This window comes from Protomyctophum bolini (assembly GCF_963924005.1).
Source record: "Protomyctophum bolini genome assembly, chromosome: 3".
In the NCBI taxonomy this organism is placed as follows: domain Eukaryota; kingdom Metazoa; phylum Chordata; class Actinopteri; order Myctophiformes; family Myctophidae; genus Protomyctophum; species Protomyctophum bolini.
This window is the reverse complement of record NC_137864.1, coordinates 28,724,138-28,749,982: the sequence shown is the minus strand read 5'-3', so window position 1 is coordinate 28,749,982 and position 25,845 is coordinate 28,724,138. Positions and strand designations below refer to the sequence as shown.

The following is a 25,845-nucleotide window of genomic DNA, read 5'->3' as shown; positions in this document are numbered from 1 at the left end:
ATTTCCCCAGGTGGAACTCGTTGGCTGAGTGGCCATCTCAGCTAAACAGGAAACGGTATTCAACAATAAAATCATGACTGCAAAATACAACTGTGCAAGTTAATAAAGTGCCAATATGCTGAGACTTCCGGTATGACACCAAAGAGAGCGGCAGCGTAGAACAACAGCTCCCAGCAAGGTCTACTTTATTTCCCCTAAAAATGAACTATATTCCGAAACACAAAAATGGAAGGGGGAGACAAACGAAAGACTAAAAGTGATAAAACGACCACCAGATCAGAAAAGAAAGGTAAACAAACAACGGAGAAGAGTTGCGACGGCAACGTGGACCCGGAGCTAAACGCACCAGGGCGAAACGCCATGGCGTGCCTACAAGCAAGCATGGAGGCGATACACACCGATATAAAAGCCATGAGGACCGAAGTTAGGAAGGAGTTGGAGGGCTTTAAAGAAACTCTTTTCGAGCAAATGCGCAAAGACATGGCAGACCTCAAAGAAGACTTCAACAACAAACTGACTAGCAGGTGGCGGGTGGCGAGCGTCGAGGAGTGGAGCTCAGACGCCAAAGAAATAATGAGTTCACTACTACAAGACCACGAGAGATTGCAAGAAAAGGTATTGGACTTAGAAACGAGGTCTCGACGCCAGAACCTGCATTTATACAATGTTGCTTTCTGGAGGACAAGACCAAAGAGCTGGTACGTAATACAGCATGGAAGAAAAAGACTGTCCTACTGAATGGCAAAAGAGCGTATTTTGATAATGACTACCCTCAAGAAATACAGAAGAAGAGAGCCGCGTATGCTCCGATTCACATGCTCCTTAAAAATAAAGGAATCGCCTTACACACTATTTGTCATTGTTGTTGCTGTAATGTCGGTTAATGCTATTATTGGTACTATTTTCTTGCACATATGAAGGTCTGATTATATTCATGAAAATATTAATGGTAATGAATCAACAGAATATCAATGTGCGAAAAACAGACTTTGCCAAAGCGAATGATCGGTTTGAGAACACTGTGGAAAAGATTGAAACCATTTTAGCATAGGACCTCAATCTATTTGGACTGGATGACTCGTTGCATTCTGAATGTTAACAATTGAAATGTAACAATTATATTGTAGCCTACTGTGATGCCCGAGAGAACCTGCTTATTCTCAAAAACAGAAAAGAAAAGTGCCAATATGCTGTGCAGAATAAGTAACAGAGGACCACCCTGTTACACTATCACAGAGTGAAACTGCCTATGGAAATGGAGGGAAACCTGACCACCAAAGTACACGGATATGGAAACGGAGTGAAATACCTGCCTTAGTTTAGCCTTCGTAGGAGGAGTGAAACTACTCAAGTACAGGCTGAGTATAGAAATACTTACCGTGAAGAAATCCTTCTTTAAGCACTTTGTTGACCGTTAGTCACGTACCTGAGTTGGACTGCCTTATCTGCACCTACCTGTTGAAGTGCAGAAACGAGGATCCAGCGACGACAGTAGCTCTTCTTCTTCTTCCCCCTGAAATGAACTTTAGGTTGGACCATGCGTATACCCATGACTGCTTTTCTCCTGCAACGATTGAAAGAAAAATAACTGTAATTTAACTTTCTGTTAACTGTTAATACATTTCACCTGGTTTGGCATACTGTGATTGTGCCTCCTGACTCTGAGTTTGGTGTGTCAGTCGCCACAATTATAAACGGTCTATGTATAGATGTTTAGAAAACTGCTAATTTTCTCCCAACTCGGCACGATTAAGCAACAACATAAAACATAACTATTACGAAACGGTTCAAGTCTAGGGGTTTTACTGCCCGTAACATGTATGAAAGAACAACACGGCTCATAAAAGAGTATTTGGTTTAATACTCAAATGACAATAAATAACAAAGTGGCTTAAGTGCATCACAAAATGGTGGACAGAATGGCTCTGTGAGCCCAGAATTATGGAATGACTTACATGACTGATGAACAAACGACAACCTAACACACAGACAAATAGAACTACAACTAAACCTGACATGAAACACATAAGCAGTCGGCTGGAGGGAAGGCCACACGCTGCAGTGCTCCCACACCACACACAGCAGTGTTCCCACCCCGAAGTCCAGACAGAGAGTGAGCTTTATAGTCCAGGAAGCAAGGCCTGAGCTGCCACAGGACCAATCCGAGGGCTGATCAGGCTCCAAGCCAGGCCCTCCTCAGGACGGCAACACATTAGGGACAACAATGCTCAGCACCTGCAGGGGACAGAAGCAACAACCAGTACCAGGCAACATAATAGGCACTCCTCCTATAACCTAGTACCTGCTAAACAAGCCTACTAATATATGATAGCATCAGCTCTATATATATTTATCATCATTAATCAAACATAATCAAAACAGCCAACAGCTGTCACATAACCCATTGAGTATAGTATGCGCCTTTGAGCATGGCATGAACCCCCTCGAGTATGTCTGCCTGAATTGACTCGTCTCATTTATATAACCCATTTTTAGATGGACATCTCATAGCCAACTATTGCTCATTGTCATTGGGATTGGACATAAATATAATACATCCACAACAGAAGCCAATTGACACTGTAGAAGTGAAGAACAATAGATGTCCACAGTGACACCGTATGTGGCATATGCTGTTCTAAATTGTATGCATCGTGTTAGACTTGATGGAAAAATCATGGCACTTGGCTGTCGTCAAAAAGAAGTACTCAATAAAATGTAAGATTATTGCTCCAAAAGACAGAGGGCTTTGTTTACAACGTGGTTGTTTTAAAGAGCATCCGGCCAGCGATGAAAGATTAGTTTGATGCAGTCACATCCTCTGAAGTGGTTAGACTAACAAACCAATGGAACAATATCCCTCTATCTGTCCTTGTTTGTTTTGCTTTATGTGAAAGCTATGCTTTTATAGCTTTAAATTCCATTCTCTGGGACATTGGTGTATGAGTTTCTTCTTTCCTTTCACTAAACCTATTTAGTATATTTGTCTTTCTCGTATGTTGGGTCACTTGCTGATCTATGAACTGATCTTCTGCAAAAAAAAAACACAAAATCATTGTTCTTTTTTATTTTAATCAGATTGTTTTTCAGTGTGCAACTGTGGTATGACAAAATCATTATGAATCCCTAATGATAGCTAGCTCCGCACTTTAGTGTTTCTCAACAGGGGAGGTACAGCCTCCCAGGGGGCATAGAGAGAAGTTCAGGGCGTGCTGAAAGCACTTCTCCACCAGGCCGAATTAAGGCATGGAGAGAGTATGTTTTGCACTCCGTCCATCCATATGTGTGTGTCTGTCCGACGTCCATGTGTGTGTCCGTCCGTGTGTCTGTCCATGTGTCGGTCTGTGGACAGCTCCTTTCTGGCACCGTTGGCTTTTTTCCTTTTTTCCTTACAGTATGTGTTGTTTGTTAATCTTCAAAACATGCGTTTGCCAAAAACTGCATACACATTCCCATACAGTAGGCCCAGATTTACAATCAGAATCATTGCCCTGTGCAAGACTATTTTAAATAGGTACAGATGTTGCTTCCGTCAAAACCGTAATTCATGGGTTACCGATTTCAATGTAACGCAACGCAACACAGGAACACCGCTAGTGTTTTTGTTCGTCCAACAGTTTCTTAACACCTAAAGCGCCAATAAACGTAAGCTACATTGAAAACCATGAAAAACGTCATACAGCGTATATTTTCATAATTGTTTTTCACAGTTTTCGACGTACTTTGTTTTATGAAATAAATGTTCACGGTTTTCAACAATAAAAAAAAACATGCTTTTCGGCGACATTCGGCGTACGTCGTTTTTCAAGGTTTTTGACGATTATCGAAATGGCTTCAAGACTATAGGGCCTTTTCATTTTGGCCAGCCGTATCTTCTCGGGAATAGTAGCAATGGATTCGCCACCCCTCAAATGGTCAGAAGTTTTGTTTTGGTTGTTACCCCCCAAAATGAGATTTAACCACAGGCCACAAGCAACAGTATAAGACCCATGTAACCAATGATACAAAATACATTCTTTATTCATTCATCACTGTAAATACACAGGGGGGGAAACAATATCAGTGGAAAGTATTCACACAAACAACATTCAGTTTGATATAATTCATCATTTACACTACATTTACATAAACGATATTTGAGAGGTTGATGTGATTTTATAATAAACTCTGATGAATCCAGATGTAGAATTCAACCACAGATACTTCATCTATCTCACCACCTTAGCCTATACCATTGGTTCTCAAACGCCATATGGACCCCACAACTTTCAGAATTTGGACCCCACTCCCACCCAAGAAACCTGAGGGACTTTGAAAACCTATTATGAATTGACCCACCTGCACTCACCCAATCTCATCCTTTTCATTTCCTCACCTGGCAATTTTGCTGATACACTTAAAAGTATTCATATGTTTATTATATGTACATGATATACAATGATTCTTAAATACATTTTGACTGTTTCCAATCTATTTACAATATAAGAGCTTATTGATATATATATTTTTTAATGAATACAAACCAAGTGTACTTAAAACTCTTAAGAAACAAAACATAAGAGGCATGTGTAATATTGCATTATGCACATCATTAAGTTATTTATTGTTTAACCACTTAAACCTACAGTACCATCCTTATTCTAGGGCTAACATTCAGCAAAAAATTGCTGATCTACAAACTCACTATAAACGTTGCATAGTGATGTGTTGTGAGCTTGTAGATCAGATATATTTTACCAAAGATATTTAGAGTGAGAACAGGAGGGGATCTACAGTAGGAGCTACTTTACCTACAAGGAGATACATAAACCTTGGGAATCCGCTAAACTAGGTATAGGGTTTAAGTGGTTAAAGTATATGAGACGTGTAATTAAAATAATAAGCTGATACCTCTTCACACCCACTACAACTCAAAACTGAACAGTATTTCATTGAAGGGAGAAAACAAATTGGAAAATATATATATATATATATATTTGGGATCTGCACCAATATTACAGGTGCAAAAAAAGCAATGATATTGAACAATTTTGTAGTTATATTGAGTATGTGTAGCTACTAGCTACGATCAATATTCTTAAAGGTTCACTGGTTCTGGCTGTATAGCTGAAAAGAGCTGCATGTTCATTCTACCCATGGATCTTGTTCATAGCATTTCTGGTCCAATGTGGAGTTATTTTTAAATGTAGGTGTTCAAATAAGTCTGGTATCACTCTGGCAGAGTGAACAGTTTCATACACAAAAAAGCACAGATGTAGCCATTGTGAAAGAAACTCTTACTGCATGCACAGAAAATACGTTTTGTTCCATCGCCAACACTGAAGATACAAAGACTGGTGTGGAAACAAACAAGTAGTTTGAGTTTTGTGTCACAATATGCAAATGAAGTGAAAGTACACAAAATTACAAAAAAATAAATTAAATAAATCTTTGCAGTGCTTCCAAGATAAATACACGAAGCAGGATTTGCAGGATTTCTATACAATGGCTTCAACTGTACCACAACAGACCTGAAATTGACCTGTGGTGAAGGGCAGACCCGGCAGAGTCAATCATTCATGTCAATCATGTCTTCCTTCTCTGATACAACAATTTTGATTGTACCACATCAAAGTCATATAAGTCATTTGTTACTACATACGGTAAGTCAATATTTGTGTATAATATATGCAATTAGATTTTAGTAAGATACAGCCAATGTACTGTAGGCCAAGACATTATGGATGTGCATTATGGTTATGACATTCTGAATTAATCTTGTAATAAAACCTGTACTAAATATCCATGATAGTTTCAGAAGTTTGAGAGTACTTTGACTTATAGAAAATATGTGCATAAATCAGAAAATAACTAAGGTATCGTTTGTGACACAACTAAGAACTGAAGACTTTCAATACATCTGCCATAATTTCCTGTTTTTTGTTTAGTTTTTTCCGTGCACACAAAGAAGTAAATGGCTGTAGAACGTACAGGAAGAGTACAGTATGGCTTTTCTTTAGTCTTATTGATGACACTCATAGGATGTCCAATGAGAGTATTCTAGCAGTATCGCCTCCATTGGCAAAATGTCCACCATGCCTTACATGGAGCAAACTACTGGAAATAACTAATTCATCACTAACCTTGCGGTTCCCTGAAGTTCTGAGGAGATTCGTATATGCGATTGGAGAGTGATATCAATGATCACTGTCGATGGAGAATGGTGGGAGCGGGAGAGGGGATTGAGGGTGCTGTACTGTTGTGTGTGTGTGTGTGTGTGTGTGTGTGTGTGTGTGTGTGTGTGCACGTGTGTGGTGGGGGCGGTTACGTGGGTGAGGCTGGAACCACTCACAACACACGTGTTAAAAACATTCCCAGGACATGTTTTTCATCTCTCCTGGAGTAACAAGCAGTGATGGACCAACATAGTCCATAGTCTGTTTGTTGTCACTCTCTGTCTTTTGCATTTATTTTTTCACTTTTTCACACAGCTCCATATTCTTGCAAAAACAAAGTTTGTATTCTTTCCTCGGCAAGATGGAGAGAGAGGAGGGGGAGAGGAGGGGGCTCCTATCTACTGACAGCAGCAGCTGTGCATTCTCCTAACCTCCTCCTCTTCATATTCTCTCTCTTTTTTTAGATCTTCTGACACATGTGGAGCCTGGACCTGGAGGACGAGGTGGCATCTTTCCACACCTTGCACGAGAGGCCCTTGGCACAGTCACAGCGCTGGAAGATCTCCAAGCCATGGGAGCCCTTCTTCCTCTGTTTGGTACACACTTCACCCTGCAGCAGCACTGGCTTGCAGATCTTGGTCCAGAAGTGCCGGGCGCAGCAGAAGCCCTCAGAGCAGTCAGATGAGCGCAGGCAGGGGTCTCCCTCATGTCCTGCAAAGTGAGGGGAGGGGGAGACAGATACTGTAGTTTAGACTAGACAGACACGCACACACAGCGTATTGCTAATGAGAAGTAGAAAAATGCGTGAGGGAGCTATGTCGAGAAAGTTTTACTTTTACCGTCGGCTTTGCGATGCACACATAGCTGGCTTTAATTGGTTACAGCCTTTTTTAATCAACACTTTTCAGTAGGCTACGCTACGTGTTTGTAGCCAAGTGGCTGTAAGTAAGATGCGCTGTTTGAAATGGGTTTCATTCATTACCATTGTCTGTAGGCTACTCCTAGCTCTGGTCCATAGCTCTAATGCCGTTGCAGTTAGAGTTATGTTAAAGATGACTTCCGGAGATTGCATAAATGCAGACCAGCCTCTCGCATTTAGCGTAAATAAAAAGAAGGTTTTTGCTTCTCACCTATACAAAGGCGGCATGTGTCATCAGAAAGCCTACTTTCCTTAGTGGAAGCACTTTGAGCCCCCCACCACACGTATAAACGGTACTTTTTGGCCAGAAAGGGATTTTTTTTCACCGGAGGAAAAATATTCTCTATGAGGATTTTCTCTGGGAAATATCGGAAGAGAAATTATTATTCCGGTGGAATAATAATCCTTTTTTGGCCAAAAAGTACCTTTTATAGATCCTCAAAGTAGGCTTTCTAATGACACACCCCGCCTTTGTATTGGTGAGAAGCAAAAACGTTTTTTTTTATTTACGCTAAAGACGAGAGGCTGGTCTGCATATTATGCGAGCCCCGGAAGTCCTCGGTAACATACAGTAGCTCTAACGGCAACGGCATTAGAGCTATGGACCAGAGCTAGGCTACTCCTATTGCCTCGGAGACGTCCACAGGCGTTTCGTTTTCACTTCGCTGCCCCCCCCCCCCCCCCCACACACACACACACACACACACACACACACACATACACACACACACTCCAGTTATGTTGAACCCTAGTTTCTGCGACTACGTGCTACGTGCTACACCCACCTACCCCTACGCCCACCTCCATCTCCTATGCACGCCGCCAGCTCACCGCACCGTGTTTTGTTGACGCTGACTCACAGCGTATTTAAATACATATAGGAACGCGACTATGTGCTACTCCCCAGCCCCCCCCCCCCCCCACCACCTTTTTCTTTCTCTGGAACATTCTGCGTACCACCAGAGGGGTCGCTATAAAGTACCGGCAAAGGGTACCATAGGTTGAGAATCACTGATATACAGTATTGTAGCTTGGAGCAATAAACATAATCAAAATAAATGTCTCAGAGAAAGATACTGCATTCATGAGAATTTTAAGAACAATAATCTGTGTAAACAACATATTGTACAGCATGTAAAAGTGATCTTGTAGTTTATAGTAGTGTGTTGCGAATAAAATAACAAAGAACTAAGGCTATGTATGAGGGAGGAAATGTACAATTATCGTTGATTACATTTGTATGGCTTCCATACAAAGCCAGTTTATGCAACTCTTACTTCAAATTGCATTATGTGGCCCTGTTAGTGAACTGGAAATGTATTTAGGCCTCTATAAAATTCAAGCAAGCCATTTCCTGATTTATTAACCAAATTATCCTCTTAGGTTGCAACTTGATATTCTTGGCAGGAGGTTTGCATTACTGTTTCAAATGCATAATTAGTACGACAAATATTTATTAGACATGTTATTTAGTCATGCGAGTTTTCTGTGAAACCGTTGTGAATGTGTTTACCTCTCGCCAGAGGCCACTTTAACATGCAAGCCAGCAGTGGTACACTGTGACTCAACCACACTTTAGTGATTATGAAGTTCAGACCATAGGCACAGTGGAACCCTTAAGCCATAATTATTGCTGTATTTTCTGCGTGAGATGAGGTTTCCTACAGCACCAATTATTAGAGATAAAGTGTTCCAGGTCATAACAATCAAATAACATTCTGAGGCGAGTCAAGCGCAAATAAAATGAAAAGGCCTTTTAAATGACCTTATAAATTTACATCAATACTTTTTTTTTCTTAACGTACCAAGTTCAGCAGTGTGGCTTACGTCGTCTTGAGTGTATAGTGTGTTTATGGTAGGGTCATTTAAAATGTCTCATTAGAGTTATTACTTTACCGATGGGGCTTCATTCACTTGAAATGAGTGCCAAGAGTGTGTGTGTGTGTGTGTGTGTGTGTGTGTGTGTGTGTGTGTGTGTGTGTGTGTGTGTGTGTGTGTGTGTGTGTGTGTGTGTGTGTGTGTGTGTGTGTGCGTGCGTGCGTGCACGCGTGCACGTGAGGGGGGGCTGGTGAGTTATTAACATTATGTATGCCGGCCAAGCCTACATTCTGTGGTTCTCACTTGTATACCAGGCAAGAACGACGTGTGCCTGTCAATGCCTTTCTGAATGCTTGTTTTATGTTGGTGCAGACACAGCAGGAGCATTGTGGTTTTTGCTTAGAGTCCCCCGTGCTGTGGCTTGGGCTCACAGACCCATCACTGATATATGAGCAGAGGGGTAATTATCAAAGTAGTTTGAGGACCCCCCCCCCCCCCCCCCACACACACACACACACACACACACACACACACACACACACACACACACACACACACACACACACACACAAGCCTTAGCCTACACATCGAAATTAAGTTGGTGGGGTTTGCAGACAATAGACTGAATAACAAAATGCAGGTATTCAGCTATTTGGACTAGGTTCAGTGAAGAATGACAAAGACAACACAACACAGGTGGTCTTTGTCGGTCAGTTGAGGATAATCAGGTTGCCAGTAAAGATAAAGATGAAGACTTCTTTGGAATAGTATGAAAGGGTATTGTACACAATAATACTATCTTGGGAAAAGGTGTTCATTTTGAAGCTAAATCGTTCTGATGTGAGATGATGTCAAACGTGTTGTTTTGCATCATCAGATCCTCAGACATCCACACATCAGAAGAATGAGATCTAGGTTCAAAATAGGCTAAGTGTAATGAAAATGTCCATTAATAATATAGTAAAGTACTTCTGACGTTATTGTTATGTTCTTGTGTCTAGGAGATTGAAAACCTTTCCACATAGTATCCTAGTAGCCAAAAAGTGAACCCGGACATGTTGAGTACACCAATGTTTTATGTTAGAAATGTTTAGTATGGGTCCCGACTCCCCAGCATGTAGAAACTGTCGGATGCTAACTTGCATAATTATGTTGGGCAATTTTCATAATTGGCATAATATGTGACCATACCATTAACAACCTATATATGCTTTATCTAGCATGTGATGTGTCAAACTAGGGGGTTTTCATGATGCTGAATCCATTCCATGCATTAGTTTTGCAAAAAGAAAACACTCATTGGGCTTAAAACGGCCATGCCCACTTTGTGATGACGGAATTGGCAATTCAGCATCATGAAAAACCCCTAGTTTGACACATCACATGCTACATAACGCATGATGAAATTTTGAATATTTTGCCTTCTATAGGTTGTAATTGCCAATTATGAGAATTGCCCAATATATGCAAGTTAGCATCCGGCAGTTTCTTCATTCTGGGGACCCATACTAAACATTTCTAACATAAAACCGTGGTGTACTCAACATGTCCGGGTTCACAATGGGGCTCTATGGGCTGGCTAATGGACTATACAGTAGGTCATGGCACAGGTTAATACCCTGCAATAACACCACTGTAAAGTACCAGGTAATGGACCTTACCTTTGAGAGAGTGCTTAGTGTGTGCTTTCCCATTCTTCTTCCAGCCATGGTCCTTGGTGGAGAGTTTGTTGTGTTCGTCCAAAGCAGAAATGTGAGGCGATATCACACTCTCAGAAACAGGCACGCAAATATCTACAAAGAAAGAAAAGTGTCTTCAATCTGTTTGTGACTACTGTACATGACCCTGATGTGATTTACGTATGTCTTGTGCAAACCAAATTTCTCTTTCGGGATGATATAAGCATAGAACTTGAGCCTGTAAGCTGTACGTTTTTAAAGTCTGTCGAAAACCACATGTCCAGAATGAGTTCAATGCCTTTTCCCCCACATCTCTGGGATAGACAGTGCTACACTGCTACACAGTCAAATCTGCAGTGTTAATTTATCCACTTGTAACTCTGAGAGTGTACAAATGGGGTCCCTGCTTAGGGTACAATTGCACACTCGAAGAGTTAAGAGTTAAAAACAATATACGCAAAAATGTTTTGTATATATAATAATAATAATAATAATATTCCTGACGGGAGGACACACTCTGTCACATCTCAAATCACATCATTCACAATAGAGAAATAAAATGCAGATTTTTTTTTTCCCCAGTGGACCAGAATCAAGACACTGTCTCCTGCATGTCTCATATTCATGAAAGAGTACGTGTGCTGATTTGAGCTCCAGCTGTGATCATAATGATGTGTAACATTTAAGAACCATACAAAATAAGGCAGGTGTCTGCTAATGGTGCTATATTTAACATCCACCTCAGTAGCATGCAGACAGGGAGGTCTGTGTCACACCAAACACTATAAAAATTGTACTAATGCAGGGGGGCATGCTTAGCACTCAGTGTTAAAGGTAGAGTAAGTGATTTCACTTAATTCAAATATCACTTATTTTTTTGTTTTGTTGTGATAATCCTCTCTACTATAGAGTGTGCTGACCATATAAGGAGTTCCTCCCTGTCCCCAGTTAACCCCTGGGGGTCAAAAAACCTTAGGTTTCGTTTTTGACTCTCTATCCTGATTGGACGAAGGCTTAGGTCCCACAGCCAAAAACGAAACCTAAGGTTTTTTGAGTGAAATCACTTACTCTACCTTTAAAGGGATCGTGACATCATTTAGGTTTTCTGAGCTCAATTGCACCCAAAAAACCTGAACTTTTAACATCTTCTGTGGTCTGGTTTTCTGGCTCAAACAAGTGCTCTGATTTTCCTGTGGACTGTGAGGTAAGAGTCCACAAATCCCATATGACAGGAATTTGCCAGCAGATGTCACTGTTGAGGCCTGTTTGCTTGTTTTCATTAATTGGAGCTCAAAAGGCTTCAGAACACACAGAGAAAACACCAGACCACAGAACATCCACAGAATGTTCAGGTTCAGTTTCAGGTTGTGTGGGCGTAATTGAGGTCATAAAACCTAAATAAATACATTTAAAAAGCGTTATACTACTCTAGATCAAATGTACCCTGTCTCTGTCCCTCTGTAGTCTATAGTGTCTAAATAAAACTACAAAACTATATTCTATATTCCTTTTCTCCCCTACTACTTACAATTGCTACAACGATTGCCTGGGCAGCACATGGCATCTCTGTGGCATCGCTTCTTCCTCCTGCGGCAGGTGAGGCATCTGGATGGAGCCTGCTGGGGACTGTGGCAGTAACTACCCACACTGCATTCCTTGTCGTTGCTGCATGGATACACCTGTGGAGGCAACACAGTCCATGAGTATACCCAGTGATGATTATGATGATAATAATAATAATAAAAATAAATGTATTATTGATTTAATAATAATAATAATAATATAGAAGAAAAAAATATGTATTTATACTAAAACATTGCACAGTAAATATCCTCCAGTGTTCCCATGCATAACCAATAAATTACTGTTACCTCATCAAGAGATCTTTCTCACTTACATCTAGTTTGGAGCTGAACCTATCAAACTTTGTAAGACTATATGGAGAAAAATGATGTAAACAATAATATGGCACCAACCTGTAATAATCTATATATAATTTACCTATGTTTTTCTTTGCCTGACTGGAAAAGTTGACGCTGTGCTTTAGTCCAAGCTAACTACTGTAAGCACCAAATCTGTCATCCATAACTATCAGTTTCATAAGTGTGCTATAAAACACAAGCTTAATGGGCCACCAGACATTATGGAAAACAGTTTTTTCTTTTTGTTATATAAACAGCCATATAAATTCCACTTTTAGAACCCTACTTCTAACTATCACATATTATGCCAGTATGCGATGACAACAAGCTTGAGTTGAAATTGCCGGAGACAGTAGCCAGTTTAACAGTGTGCTCTCTGTTCCCTCCTGAAGACAGACCTTTGTGTTTTCCAGCCATGGAAATCAGACAGTAGAGCAGGGCTACTCAACTTAAGAGGGCTCAGGGGCCACTCAGCAAAATTCCAAAAGTCCAAGGGCCGCAAGCTAAAAATGTCAGTATTATTATTAAACGTTTACAAATGTATTTTGTAACGGACTACATTACTAGTCTAAAAATTAAGGAAACACACAGTAAAAAGCTACATTTCCATCTGTTCCATTGTGATTAATGATGAAGTTACAAAATGATACAAACAATACAATATATACTACAATCTTGTTAAAAACAATGAAAATAACAAATTATATTTTCATTGGTATGACCATGACGGGCCGCAGATAATTGGTGCGTTCGGAAATGCGCACCGGGAATGTGCTCAGTTTGTTGAGTGTGGTGGGCGGTGACGTCACAGAGTGCGTTCAGTGTGCCTTATTTACGAACGACCACAGCTGTGACACATTCACACCGGACAACCCTAGCTTCAGGGTAGGGTCGCTCAGTGCAGGCACTCGGCACACCCGGTGCCCGGTGCACTGGATTTTCGAACGACAATGCACCGAGTGCACTGAATAAACGAACGACAAGAGAGCACACCAGTGCGTTCAGGGCGCATTTCCGAACACACCCACATTCAGCAGGGGCGGCATGCGGCCCACAGGCCGCAGGTTGAGTAGCACTGCAGTAGAGGGACAAACATGTCTCTAATTGTTACGAGTCCCAAAAGCCAAGAAAACTATTTCAAGATTCCAAACAATGGAGCCATTTGGATATCTCCACAAAGAAAAATCTACTTTGATTCTCTCTAGCAAGTTTAAATGAGTCTGTACAGAGCTGGTACTCGGTTAATACCACTGGTCAGCTACAGTAGATTTGTTTCACTTTTTCCTTGGATACATGGAAGGTTAAACACGTATTTTGTGTGTCTTAAGTACCAGGTCTTATTACCTAACTTGAGTAAAATAAAGACCTGGAGGCGTGATCAATGCCATTTGGCTATTCTGAGTGGCCAAAGAGCATTGATCACGCCTCCAGGTCTTTAGTTTACTCAAGTTATGTAATAAGACCTGCTACTTAAGACACGCAAAATACAGCCCATTCATACAAACAAATGCAATACATATTTGGCTTCCGGTGGTTCTCTTTTGTTTCATCTCATGTTCCTTCATGGAAAACATTTACAATACTGAGGACATGATGCACTGTAAGAAAGTAACCCTCACGTGCTTGAGGGTGAGCAGCTATGCAGAAACCTAGTTTAGATGTTGGTGAGACCACATAACTGGGTTATGGAATAGGCATCTCCCATCACAGATACATGGCGAGTGCAGGCCTAAAATGCCTCCTTTCTGGAATCTTTAACTAGCAATATTTGGGTTTGCAGTGGCCCTTTTACACAATAATATCCTGGTCACCTTAGTATGCTAGTATATTCATTTAATCTAAACTTAATCTTTAAATAACTCTAAATATGGACCAATCTTTACACTTTAAATTAACACTTTTTACAGTGATTTTACTGTGCAGTGACAACCTGCTTCACATTGGGGTTATACCCAGTAAAAACACAATGATCTACAGTACTCTTTTGCTCCCCAGAGCAAATGGAGAGGTCAAATGCCTTGCCCATAGGCACCTGAGATGAATTTCTATTATCCAGCCAAGCGTGGAAGCCATGTGGGATTGTGGGGTATTCCTCAGCAGCGATGCCTGCTGTTGAATTGATTCAATAAGTTCAATAAGAATGAGATGACAGAGGTTGAGAAACCACCACTTTGCCTTCTATGAATGTAGTCACCACAGTCCACAGCAGCTGGAAACAAAACCTAATCAAAGCCCAACTCACATTTTCCATAACAGGCGCATGCAACAATAGGAGATATGGGTGGAACGGCTGTCACAACATAATGCCTTGCACATGGGCGTTCCACAGCCGCTGGGTTTGGAGAGCGAGCAAACGGATTAAAACGCAACAATTTCGCGAATAGAATTAGTCCCTCGGTCAAGTGAAGTAATGTCATGAATTTACACTGAAACTCATTGAAGGAGAGAGACACCATGACGGAAACAGCTGCAAGGAGGTATTAGACAACAGATCCATTGGACAGCACACACAAAAAAGAATCCGACAGCCCTTTTCTTTCATGGCTGCACATTTTCTGTCATCATCCTTCGCACTCACACTTCCTCCCATCAGATTTGTCCCCCCCCCCCCTTTTTTCATTTTTCCATGGGAAGCCGATAAGAGTGCAGAATTTCACACATTAACGCCTGGGAGATGCCCAGTTGTGTGGCAACTGAGTAGTTCTAGACATTGGAATCTTGGAGAAGTATGTGTGCCATGCTCAAGGGCACGATGATGATAATAGTGGGGTCTATGTGTGTACTTGCACAGACAGTATATATTTTCATTGTCAATGAAGATGTCAAAATCTAATTTAGGCAGAAATTGTTGAGGGAGGGAGGAGAGTTTTATCCTCTCCGTACCCAGATATAGTCCCAAACCTTCTGAGATTCGAACCCAGCATTCTTCTGGTTTTCAGCCTGAAATAGATTATAGACATGTGCTTGAGTAGAATACTAAGCAAAAATAAGCAGAACCGGACCACAGCTGAGCTCAGTCTGCATATGTGAATTATGTGTAGTGCGCAGCAGATTGATGTGAAATCACCATGTTTGACAGGCCCACCAACAAAACCAACAAAACCACAACACATGCATTTAGCTGGTAAGGTATTTACAGCTCTGTTTATAAGGGCATGACTCTGACAGACATAAAATAACAGACATGACCATTAGTATTAGACATAAGGGATCGGTATACTGTATGTCAGAATCAGACTAAAATCATTACAGTCACAGGAAAGACAAAACTCAAATAGGATAGGCCTACAGCATGTAGTGCTGAGTCACTGCAAAAACATTGCATTCCAAAACTTGAATGCACACCACATGTTTAAATCAGATCTCAAGAAATAATCTATATTATTTGTGGACATTAGAGTTCTGTTATTCAATATGCCTGTGCGCTTAAGAAAGTGAACCAGATTACACGTACTGGATGGAGTAGGCCATACCGACTCGGTCACATTGGAAACACATGGAGGGGCCGATGCTCTGTCCGAGAGAAAACAAGAGAAGGAACTATTGTAGCTGGATATTCAATCCTCATATGCTTCCTATTGATCAGTTCAGTCAAGCTCTAATTTCTGTAATTCTACAAATTTCCCGGTTACTTTCATACTGAAGAAAAATATTATCTCAACAGTCAAGATTGATTCAGTCAGTTTTGAAATCACCCCCCCCCCCCCCCCCCCCCATGCATACCAAATGTTACTTCTGGCAATTCTACAATAGGCTACATGCCATATCCATTTCTTTATATTTGGGCAATTCTATGAGCTGCTACCCAGCCGTACAAGTATACAGATGTCAGTTTTAAGCACACAATGGTCCGAAAGCCAGAGTTCAGGAAAGTGCAGTCTTTCTCCTGATGTGAAAAATGGGCTGTTATCTAAATATGAAGATAAATGGTTGGATGGCTGCATGCAGTAGTATTTCATACCTTCAGCCCCGATTCCTATCTGGAGTTTTCTGGCCAGCAGTCTTGGATTGATTAGACTAGTAGGTATGACATATGGGGGAGAGGGAGGAGGGGGCTCACCTATTCCATCACGGCTCAGACCGCAGAGGAGTCAGCCCTTTGAAATGCAATGATACAAGGCCGACCTCCATATCATTGATAATCTGGACTTATCTCACCATGTTTTGAAATGCTTCATTCGCGACTTCTGAGGGAAGTTTTTGTTTTCACTCAAACTCATGTGATTTAATCTTCCGCCTACTTTAGCAACCACCTTTTTCCCCCTCTGTTGCCCCCCAACACACACACACACACACACACACACACACACACACACACACACACACACACACACACACACAGAGTCTTCTCACATAAAAGCATGTTCTTCAACCTTGCTGAGGAAGTGGTTTTGGAAGCGGTGTGCTCCGTATTATACTCTGGGTGATGCCGGCTACAAGATAAAGGACAGAGGCAGACGGAGACACATGAGGGAAGCCCTGTCTCGTGCTGCTCTCGTGCTGGTTAGGGGAACCTCAAATGTGCGGGACCAACTATCTACAAGGGCTTTACCACAGGATACACAGAAGGCTTTGAACCTCACTCCACTTGTCTGTATTTTCCCTTATTTACCTCAGTACAGCCATTCCAAAGCACCGATAGAATGGGATAGAACTTCGGCATGTGCTTAAGTTAACATAAAGTATGTGGGTGCTACAGTACATACTGTATATTATGTGAACTGAAATGGTACAAACAATTATCCATATTGAAAATGTGATTAAAAAACATAATAATATCATCATAAGTCTGAAAGAACATATTTAGCGAAACAATAAATATTGAAGATTTTAATGCACACAAGTCACATTATACAGTAGCTGCTCCACACACACAGGTGCACGCATAGATGCACACACTTATTGTACACACACACACACACACACACACACACACACACACACACACACACGTCCAAATAGTTTTCTGAGATTATGGGGCGATAGAACTTGACCTTCGGAGATCAAGTGCGTAAACCTGAAACTGTGAATGGAGTTGATGAGTGGCAGTGGCCTACAGAGACAAATAAACTATGTCACTGAACAAACAAACCTCATATGCCCTGAAAGCACGGAGCAGTCTTGTCTGCCAGTGTCAAATAACATAGGATATGCCATTGCACAACACGTGCATTTTTAAGAACACCATCTCAGCTTCTTTCATCAGTCAAAACACATGTGTTTATGGGTATATCCCTTTGAGCGCTAGAGGCCAAAATCTTCAACTCTCTTAAGTTAAGTCCTCATACTAAGCTGTACTCATTGACAAGCCACAAAGAGGTCTTGCCTTTTCTGCCCCTGCTAAAGGAAATAGACCCCAAACGGTAAGCCTTTCTTGGGAAGACTATATGAAAGAGAGAAGAAACTCTCTTGTTGTCTACTGGTGATCAAAAGAGTAGCCCATTAGTGAGAACCACTCTCTCACAAACACACACATGCATGCATGCACGCACACACACTCACAGACACGCGCAATATGTCTTCAGACGTATCGTTGTGTTCTAGGAGGTGCGAGAAGTGAGGGCCGTCTGGTTCTCCTCGCTCGTTAACAGGTCCAATTACAGTACAGGAGGTGAAGCTGGGAACCTCCTCGAGCTGCCAGCCTGCAGGATCTCCTTATGGCCCCCATGTGGGGGCCCCTCGTGGTGCCCCGAGGACCCACTGACTAGAGGGCCAGAGAGACAAGGAGACCCCCAGGCTGGAGCCTGTAACCACATCTAGCTCTAGCGCTAACAAGCAGTCACACCTCGCCCTCCCGTCTCTCTCCATCTCAGCTCATTAGGATCACTAAACAGTCACTTAAGCTCGAAGAGGTTGGGGAATAGGAGGTGGAAGAGGAGGTCTGTACGTAGAGCTGGGGAAGAGAGAGAGAAGAGAGAGAGAGAGGGCATGGCACTGTTTTATAGGCAAAGCTTTCAGCCATTTTTTCACAGCTGCTTGTTAAACCCCTATGCTAAATTAAATATAGTGCACTGGTTAAAGATTGCTCACCGTCGGCTGATGTTTAGCAGACACTCTCTGGGCATGGTAGGGGATGAATGCTGACCGCACTGCCATTTCCCCCTTGTGGGTTCAGAGAGGTTATGGTGGTGGATGAGGTCAGCCAAGCCCATACTATCTGTCTCTGCCGATTTCCTTCCCAACAAACCAGCGACCAGTGCCCACCCACGAGCACCGGCTGTCAAGGTCTCAGAGAGGCTCCGCTTTTAGGTTGCCTTTGGTTTCACGCTGGTTCGCATACTGCGAATCAGCAAAAGGACAGGAAAACGTTTGGCAAACTGAAGCCACTGAGTCACTATGGGAAAACTAGAACACTCTGACCGCCCGGTTTTGAATGCCAATGATGTAACACAATATCAACGAGATCAACGCGAGTATAAACCTTTGTCAACAGCTGAAGGAAAGAAAACCTCAATAGGTTGTCATATGCTTCCTATAAGAGCAGCTTTTGACATGCTGGCAGCTGGACATAGACCAAGTTTCTGTAATCTGACAGTTGTAACACCAAATTACACCCTGGTTTTCCTGTAGCGATGGCCGGGCGCCAAAGGGTGGACGCGCTCTCTACCTCTAATTTGCTACAATTGAAAGGAAGCCAGACAGAGAGCAATTTAATAGAAGCTCAAGTTGTATTCTTTCATGATGGAGATTTTGAGGTCCCCTGTCTCCTGATGCAGTATAAAAAATGTAACATGCCCCTGAACTAGTCTGGGGAACGATGGTGAGAAGGAGACAGGGGTTATAAGGTGGAAAATATGGGGGGGGGGAAATGACATAATAGATATTAGGGTGACTTATGGAGACACTCACTTATATTCTAACTATAAAGGGTAAGCAGCAATCACTCATGTTCAGAACCACAGAGCATACCCTGGAGGTGTGAAAATCTGCCAACAATTCCTCACAAATTGTAACAAACTGAACATCGTGGCAACGTCACCATAAATCTACATGAGCGATACCCACCACAGCTATGCCAGGAGTGATAATTGACGCTATGCGTGACCATTTTCCAAACATGCTTCCAGGCCTTAAATCCCTTCATACGGGCAAATAATAGTAAAAAGGTTTCGTCTTTTATGAGGGGACTCACTCACTGCGAATTAGTCCAGAAATTTTTGAATTGATGTTAGTTACTTCAGGCTCCTTTTCTCTTTGACTATCTCTCATATCATCATGAGCTATTCAATTAAGATTACATTTTGCACTTTAGGCAGTAGGTCGACACCATAGTGTTTAAATCAGTGGAACAGTATAACAAGTGTCAACCCTATGATCAACAATATTTAAGTAATCACAAGTAGGCATTACAACATTGGAAATGCCTTCATGTAAGAAAGCAATTGTTACAGTATTGGCTACATATTTGATGTGTTTGACATGTTTTAAATGTGGCTATATGAAAAGGTGTGCATTTTATTACGGTATACCAGGGTATTTATAAATCCCAAAGGTATGATGTATGATTTCCAATACCATAAAAAATACAGATGCTAGAATCATGAAAATATTGCCACATCTTGAGATTACTTCAGCCTAGAATAATAGCAGTATAATAGCCAGATGATTTTATTCAACCAGCACATCATTTTAGTCCAGCCCACTTACATGACGTGTCATTGCATCCCCCAGCAAGATAATTATGCTGAATCTATATGGAAGAAGGGTCCTTATTATACATTTGTATATGGGCCATTAGTATCTAAAACCAGCAAGACAGGTCTAAGTAGGTTAACTGCATATTAGACACACATCATTGTAGGCAAGACCATGTAATACATTGTCTTACAAAATGAAATTTCAGTAATAAACGAAATGCACCAAACGTGATATCAGAGGTATTTTAAGCATCAGCCCAAAAAGTCCAGTATCAGTCTGATACTACTTTTGAACTAACATGTTCTTTCTTGATGTAACCCAAGTATTGTTTTATTATATATATTTTTATTTTCCCCCTCATTTTTATTGAAACAGTAGACAAATAAAGAGGGAGAGAAAGATGACGATGGAGAATTCAACCACAGGCCGACTGGGGCATATGTGATTTCAGGGGTGATCCAACCACAACACTATCCGTGGGTAGGGAACGCAACCGTGAAAGATTATTTGAGGCATGTGTGCTTTATTTGGACAGGGCTATATAGAGAGACAGAACAGTGACGATGGATTTACACATAGTCCCAGATCAGATTTGAAGCCATGCAGGGACATCACAGTTATCTCATTAGTGCGTTAACCAGCGGTGCCACCATTGTACCTCAGAACACAACCTCTCCAACCTGACTGTCTGCTTGACACATGTCTGTCTTCATCACGGCTGTCACAGAGGTTGTCCCCCACCACCCCGCCACTATGTGACTGACATCTCAGCACCCAGCGCTCTGTAACCTAACTCCCAAGCTGTTACAAATCGATGCCACGCTTCACCAATTAAAGCCTCATGAAGAAGGCAGCGCTGTTATCTTTGATTCATTCCACCCATAAACAACCACTTTTAGATGAGAGACAGAAGGTCAGTGTGGCTCGGTTGCCAGGCCCAGTCAGAAAGTACAGTCTACGTCTCTGGCCAAGGCTGAGCTGCATGTGGTTGTTACTTTACAACCTTGGAAAACCTCCTGGCTGTTAGAGGAGAGAAACACACTCAGCACACTGATGCCTAATTTATGCTCTTTCGTACAATGGAGTGGCAGAAAATATCAATCTACAGGCTCTCAACGACGCAATGCATCTGCAACATATTGCAAGCTTGTGGATCTGCTATAGTATATATACACTATAGTAGTGTTATACAGTATAAATCAAGCTATTCTCTCGCGCGCGCGCACACACACACACACACACACACACACACACACACACACACACACACAATATTAGCCATCTCCATTTGGACATGCTGCTAAATGTGCCATGACATTTTTCACTCATAACAGTGCGGTGGTCTCTCCACACACAGATACACAGGCATACACCACACACTTTCTGTCTCCCCCTCAAGTCCACTCGCCCTGCAAACCACTCCAGATTACTGCAATGGCAAGGTTTGTAAGCACTCGTTTAAACTGAGGTCTGGCACGGGTCTCTTTGGGGGTTGGCGCTCGTCCAAAACACTCCATGGAGGAGAAAAAAGACATGTTTGCCTAATCCCCACTTTCTCCCTGACCAGGACCTCAGAGCACACTGGTCTCATCACTCCACACCGCAGAAATCCATCAACAAGGGAGCCAGTTTAGAATTCTCAACATCGTGACATCTCCCACTGGACAACACCTTTTTATATGCAACAACAAAATCTATAAACAACAACATCTCTGACCCAACTCTGAGGTCAGAGCCCACTGATTCTAAACCTTTATTCGAATGCATATTGGTCTCTTGCCATGCCCACCACCATCTTTATTGACATGCAGTAGGCCTATACATTTTAGAATACACAGAAGGTCTCTTAATAAAGTTAAAATTAACAGAAATCGGCTGTTTGTAGTTATAACCTGATGAGCACCCTTCAAGTTGCAGTGAGTGGAGAATATAATAGAGTTGATGTGGCAGTGCCATCTACTGCTCACACTGATGCCGTCAGTAGCCTATAGAAGGCTATCAACCGGGACAGGAGTTAAACGCTGTCCGACTCGCCAACGTACGTGTCATTAAAGCAGCCTACAACCATGCCGTAGAACTAGCCTGGTAGGCCTAATAATATGTTGTGTATGTGGCCTATGAACACAACAGTAGCCTACTGTACATTACATAAACCTTAAGATTTTTACTTGTGAACTTGGCATCATGGTCGCATGTGGCATAATCCCCAATCTTTCCCAAATATAGCATTCATTGTTAATTGGCCACCCAATGACTTTCGACCACTGCTTGTCCAAATGACCATCATTTAGAAGCCTACTAGGCTATATAATCAAAAATCACTCATGCTCACAATTGTAATGCTCGGTCAAATGAAAGCTGACAACTATCTTTTCTTCACACAAAGTTTGCTGCCAAACTAATTCCACACTTTGTTGAAACAGCAGGAATTGATAACTATTTGAGTGGGTATTAAGTGGTTGGTAAGAGTATCCCCTCGGTGGCCCCACAGTAAGACGCTCATAATCCCTGCGAGCGTCTGGAGCACTTTAATGACACTAAGAACCAGACAGAAAATTACCCCAAGTGTTAACTTTCTCTCACATTTCTGCCGGCATTAATGATTTACCGTGGAAGTGCGCGCTGCACCAAAACCTGTGGCGTCAAGGTCTGAAAGGCAATTAGGGTTTACGAGGGGTCCGAGACCAGCAATTTCGAATAACGATTCACACGTGAGATTTTTTTTTAATGACACATGGGCTAGCTGCTATCCAAAAATTCACAGTCTAGCCTACTTAAGACTATTTCACACACCACGCGTAACGCGCCACGGAAAATTAGCCTGTTGTCATGTCATGGGCATGGCAATAATCGAATCAATTATCAATCTAGTCAAATTGCTTCTCATTCACCAAGATAAGACTGAATTCATGGCATTTTGTTTGAATGAAACAATGGGTATTTATATCAGATATCCATTGTTTAATTCACCCCAAAATACCATGCGTAACTACCGTGCGTAAAATTCGCAAATGGTCAGGCCAATTAAGATAGGCTGCCGCTACACACCAATTAAGGTTCATTTTAGATAATTTAAATTACCTGCGTAAGAATGTTGTATTTCTTGGTGATTCCACCGTGGAGAGTCGCGGAGCGGTTCGTGGCCGGCGTGGGTGCCTCTTCCACTAAACTGGACTTGATGGAGTTCGCCTTGGATCTCTGGGGTGTCCCTGTCCTCAACGTAGCGAAAAGAAGCGCCAGAGCACACCACCTACTCCAAGTAAGCACGAACATCCTCGGAAAAAGTAAAAGGTATATTTTCTTGAGTACGAAAATTGGTTTCCCGCAAATTGAAAAAAAAAAAATCTGAATAAAATAAAAAATAAAAAAGTTGAGCGCAGCAAAAACGAAGGTGCTCACTCAATTGCGTGCGTTCTTGCGGGGTCCATACGTTACATTCGCCCGGTAGGCTAATATCAGAAAAGGAAGTAGGTAGTGGGTGGTTTGACCGTTATTTTTATCTGTATCAGTTAGGCCTATGCATACGGGTAGTAGTTGCCATTGACGCAATTTCATTTAATGTACAAATGTTAAATGAAAAAGGAAAAAAAAGGACAGCTCAATATGGAGAATTGATGAGTCGCATGAGTTGAATCTGTTAAAATATGCTGATGCTGACAAGGTCAGGGTGAAACTTGACGAGAGATTTCCAATCGGTCTCTGGCAGTGAGTGAATACTTAGTGCTGCTGCCTGCTATTTTATGATCTCGGATACTTTCTTTTTATAGGAATCTAATGGCTTTGCTTCCTCCGCCCCCATTCACAACTGACAAAGACTGAAACCGATCTGTGCGCGGCGGCAGTGCTGCTGGCGCATTGTCGTCTCGAGCCCCCCGCCCCCTCCCCAGCCCCGACACCGGCACCAGGAGCTCCGTTGGGAAAAAACTATAAAATTATACACTGTGTATTTTAACTGGCCGCTTGACCTTTTTTCTTTCTTTCTTTTTTCTTTTGTTTTACTATGATGAGGTTGAGCGCAAGGAAATGAAATGGAGGAAAGGAGCACTCTTAAAGGACCACTTCACCCATTTTCAACCCTTAAATCTTCATATAAAAATGGTCCCTAATGCTTAATATAAGATGGCACCAGGCACCATTTCTGTCTTACTGTGTCACAGAGAGCGGCTTACGGCTGGGTGACAGTTCAGAAACGTACTAGGCCTACTATACTACCAGTGAAATCATGGTGGTTTGGTCATTTCAAACAAGATTTCACGTTTAAATGTATTTTTATGAAACATAGAGACTTAGTAGGCTAAATAAACTGCACCTGGTCCTGGAATGCTGTTTTCTGTCTATACAATCTCTTTGCCAAAAATAGCCACTCTACAAGCTCATATATGCATTTCCTCCAGAATATGGATGCTGGGTTGTCATGCAAGAGCAATGTTTTCTGTTTATACACTTTTGCAATGATACAAAATATGAATAAATAAAAATAAAACAAAAGGTTGAAGTCACTGGTAGGCAGGCATGCAGGTGATTGACATGCCCACACAGCCCTATGAGACACAGACCAAACAGACAGAAGGTGCCATCTTAGTAGAAAGAGCAGATCTACAAGTTTATAGCACAGCACGGAGTGGAGCACTATATGAGATTGTATATCTGCTATTTTTGAATAGCCAAAGTATAACCAATATAAAATAATGGTTAACGTGGTTAAAATAAAATACACAGATGCGTTCCTGTCAAGATCGGGTGCATCATTGGTTAGATGATAAGGTGCCATTTACATGTTGTTGCCATCTATATTATAAGGGTGGTGTGTAAACTGAGGGAGGTTTGGACTCCATTTAAGTTGCCATACCAGAATAACTTAAATAGAAAGCAATCTGATAACCATTGTTTTCCTGTGGGAATGGCATCCCTCATGATTCCAGGAATGCCCATGCATGGTGATAAAGTTAGTGATATATATAGAGGCTGCATTGTGTTTTGATGTATAGAGCACAGCACACTGCATCAGGATAACTTATATGTTCTTGTTGGTTATAGTTAGATAGCACATTATGAGCACAATAAAGTCTTTCAATGGCATCACACGAAAAGATGAAATTACCATATATGTAGCTGCCCCTCGATTGATGAAAGAATGACAAGTTTGGGTGGTCTCGCTATCGACGGGTGTGTTTATTCTTCCAACACTGTGAAAAAGGATATAGAATAAATACAGTTACAATCGAATAATATCGTAGTTTCACTACTAAAATCTGTGCATTAAACTTGTCACTTCAGCAGTACAATCAACAATAAAAATGATTAATTTATGGTCAATTATAAATACAGTGATACAAAACTCAAGTAATTTAAATTATAAGACAAGGAAAATGCACAATAACCAAAAGTACCACAACCAAACGAAAACCAAACAAATACAATCATGAATGATACTCCAAATGGAAACTAGACAAATAAATAATCATGTATACCTCACTCCGCGTATCGAGGGTGCTAAAGGGCTGCATAACCAACTTGAAGCTCAGGGCACATCAACAGTCACCGATGGTCATTTACATATAGGACAGGTACTGTAGACAATAGACAACTTCAGTCACTAAAAGTTCACTACAACTGCAAATGTCACAGGCTTCAACACTGCTTAATCAATAAGAGTACAAACATAATAAGAGTCACATAAACAGTCAAACATTTCATACCGTGTGGTCTGGTGC

At 41.6% G+C, this 25,845-nt stretch overlaps 1 protein-coding gene across 1 annotated transcript; it reads right to left on the bottom strand.

Annotated features, from left to right (window-relative positions):
* Positions 1-4,002: 4,002 nt before the first annotated feature.
* dkk2 (dickkopf WNT signaling pathway inhibitor 2) lies at positions 4,003-23,853 on the bottom strand. Its single transcript, XM_080758303.1, has 4 exons — positions 23,213-23,853; positions 12,100-12,250; positions 10,554-10,685; positions 4,003-6,866 (listed from the first exon to the last, which is right to left on the bottom strand). The coding sequence occupies exons 1-4, from the start codon at positions 23,402-23,404 to the stop codon at positions 6,616-6,618; spliced, it is 726 nt and encodes a 241-aa protein (XP_080614429.1). The 5' UTR covers positions 23,405-23,853; the 3' UTR covers positions 4,003-6,615.
* Between the last annotated feature and the right edge of the window lie 1,992 nt (positions 23,854-25,845).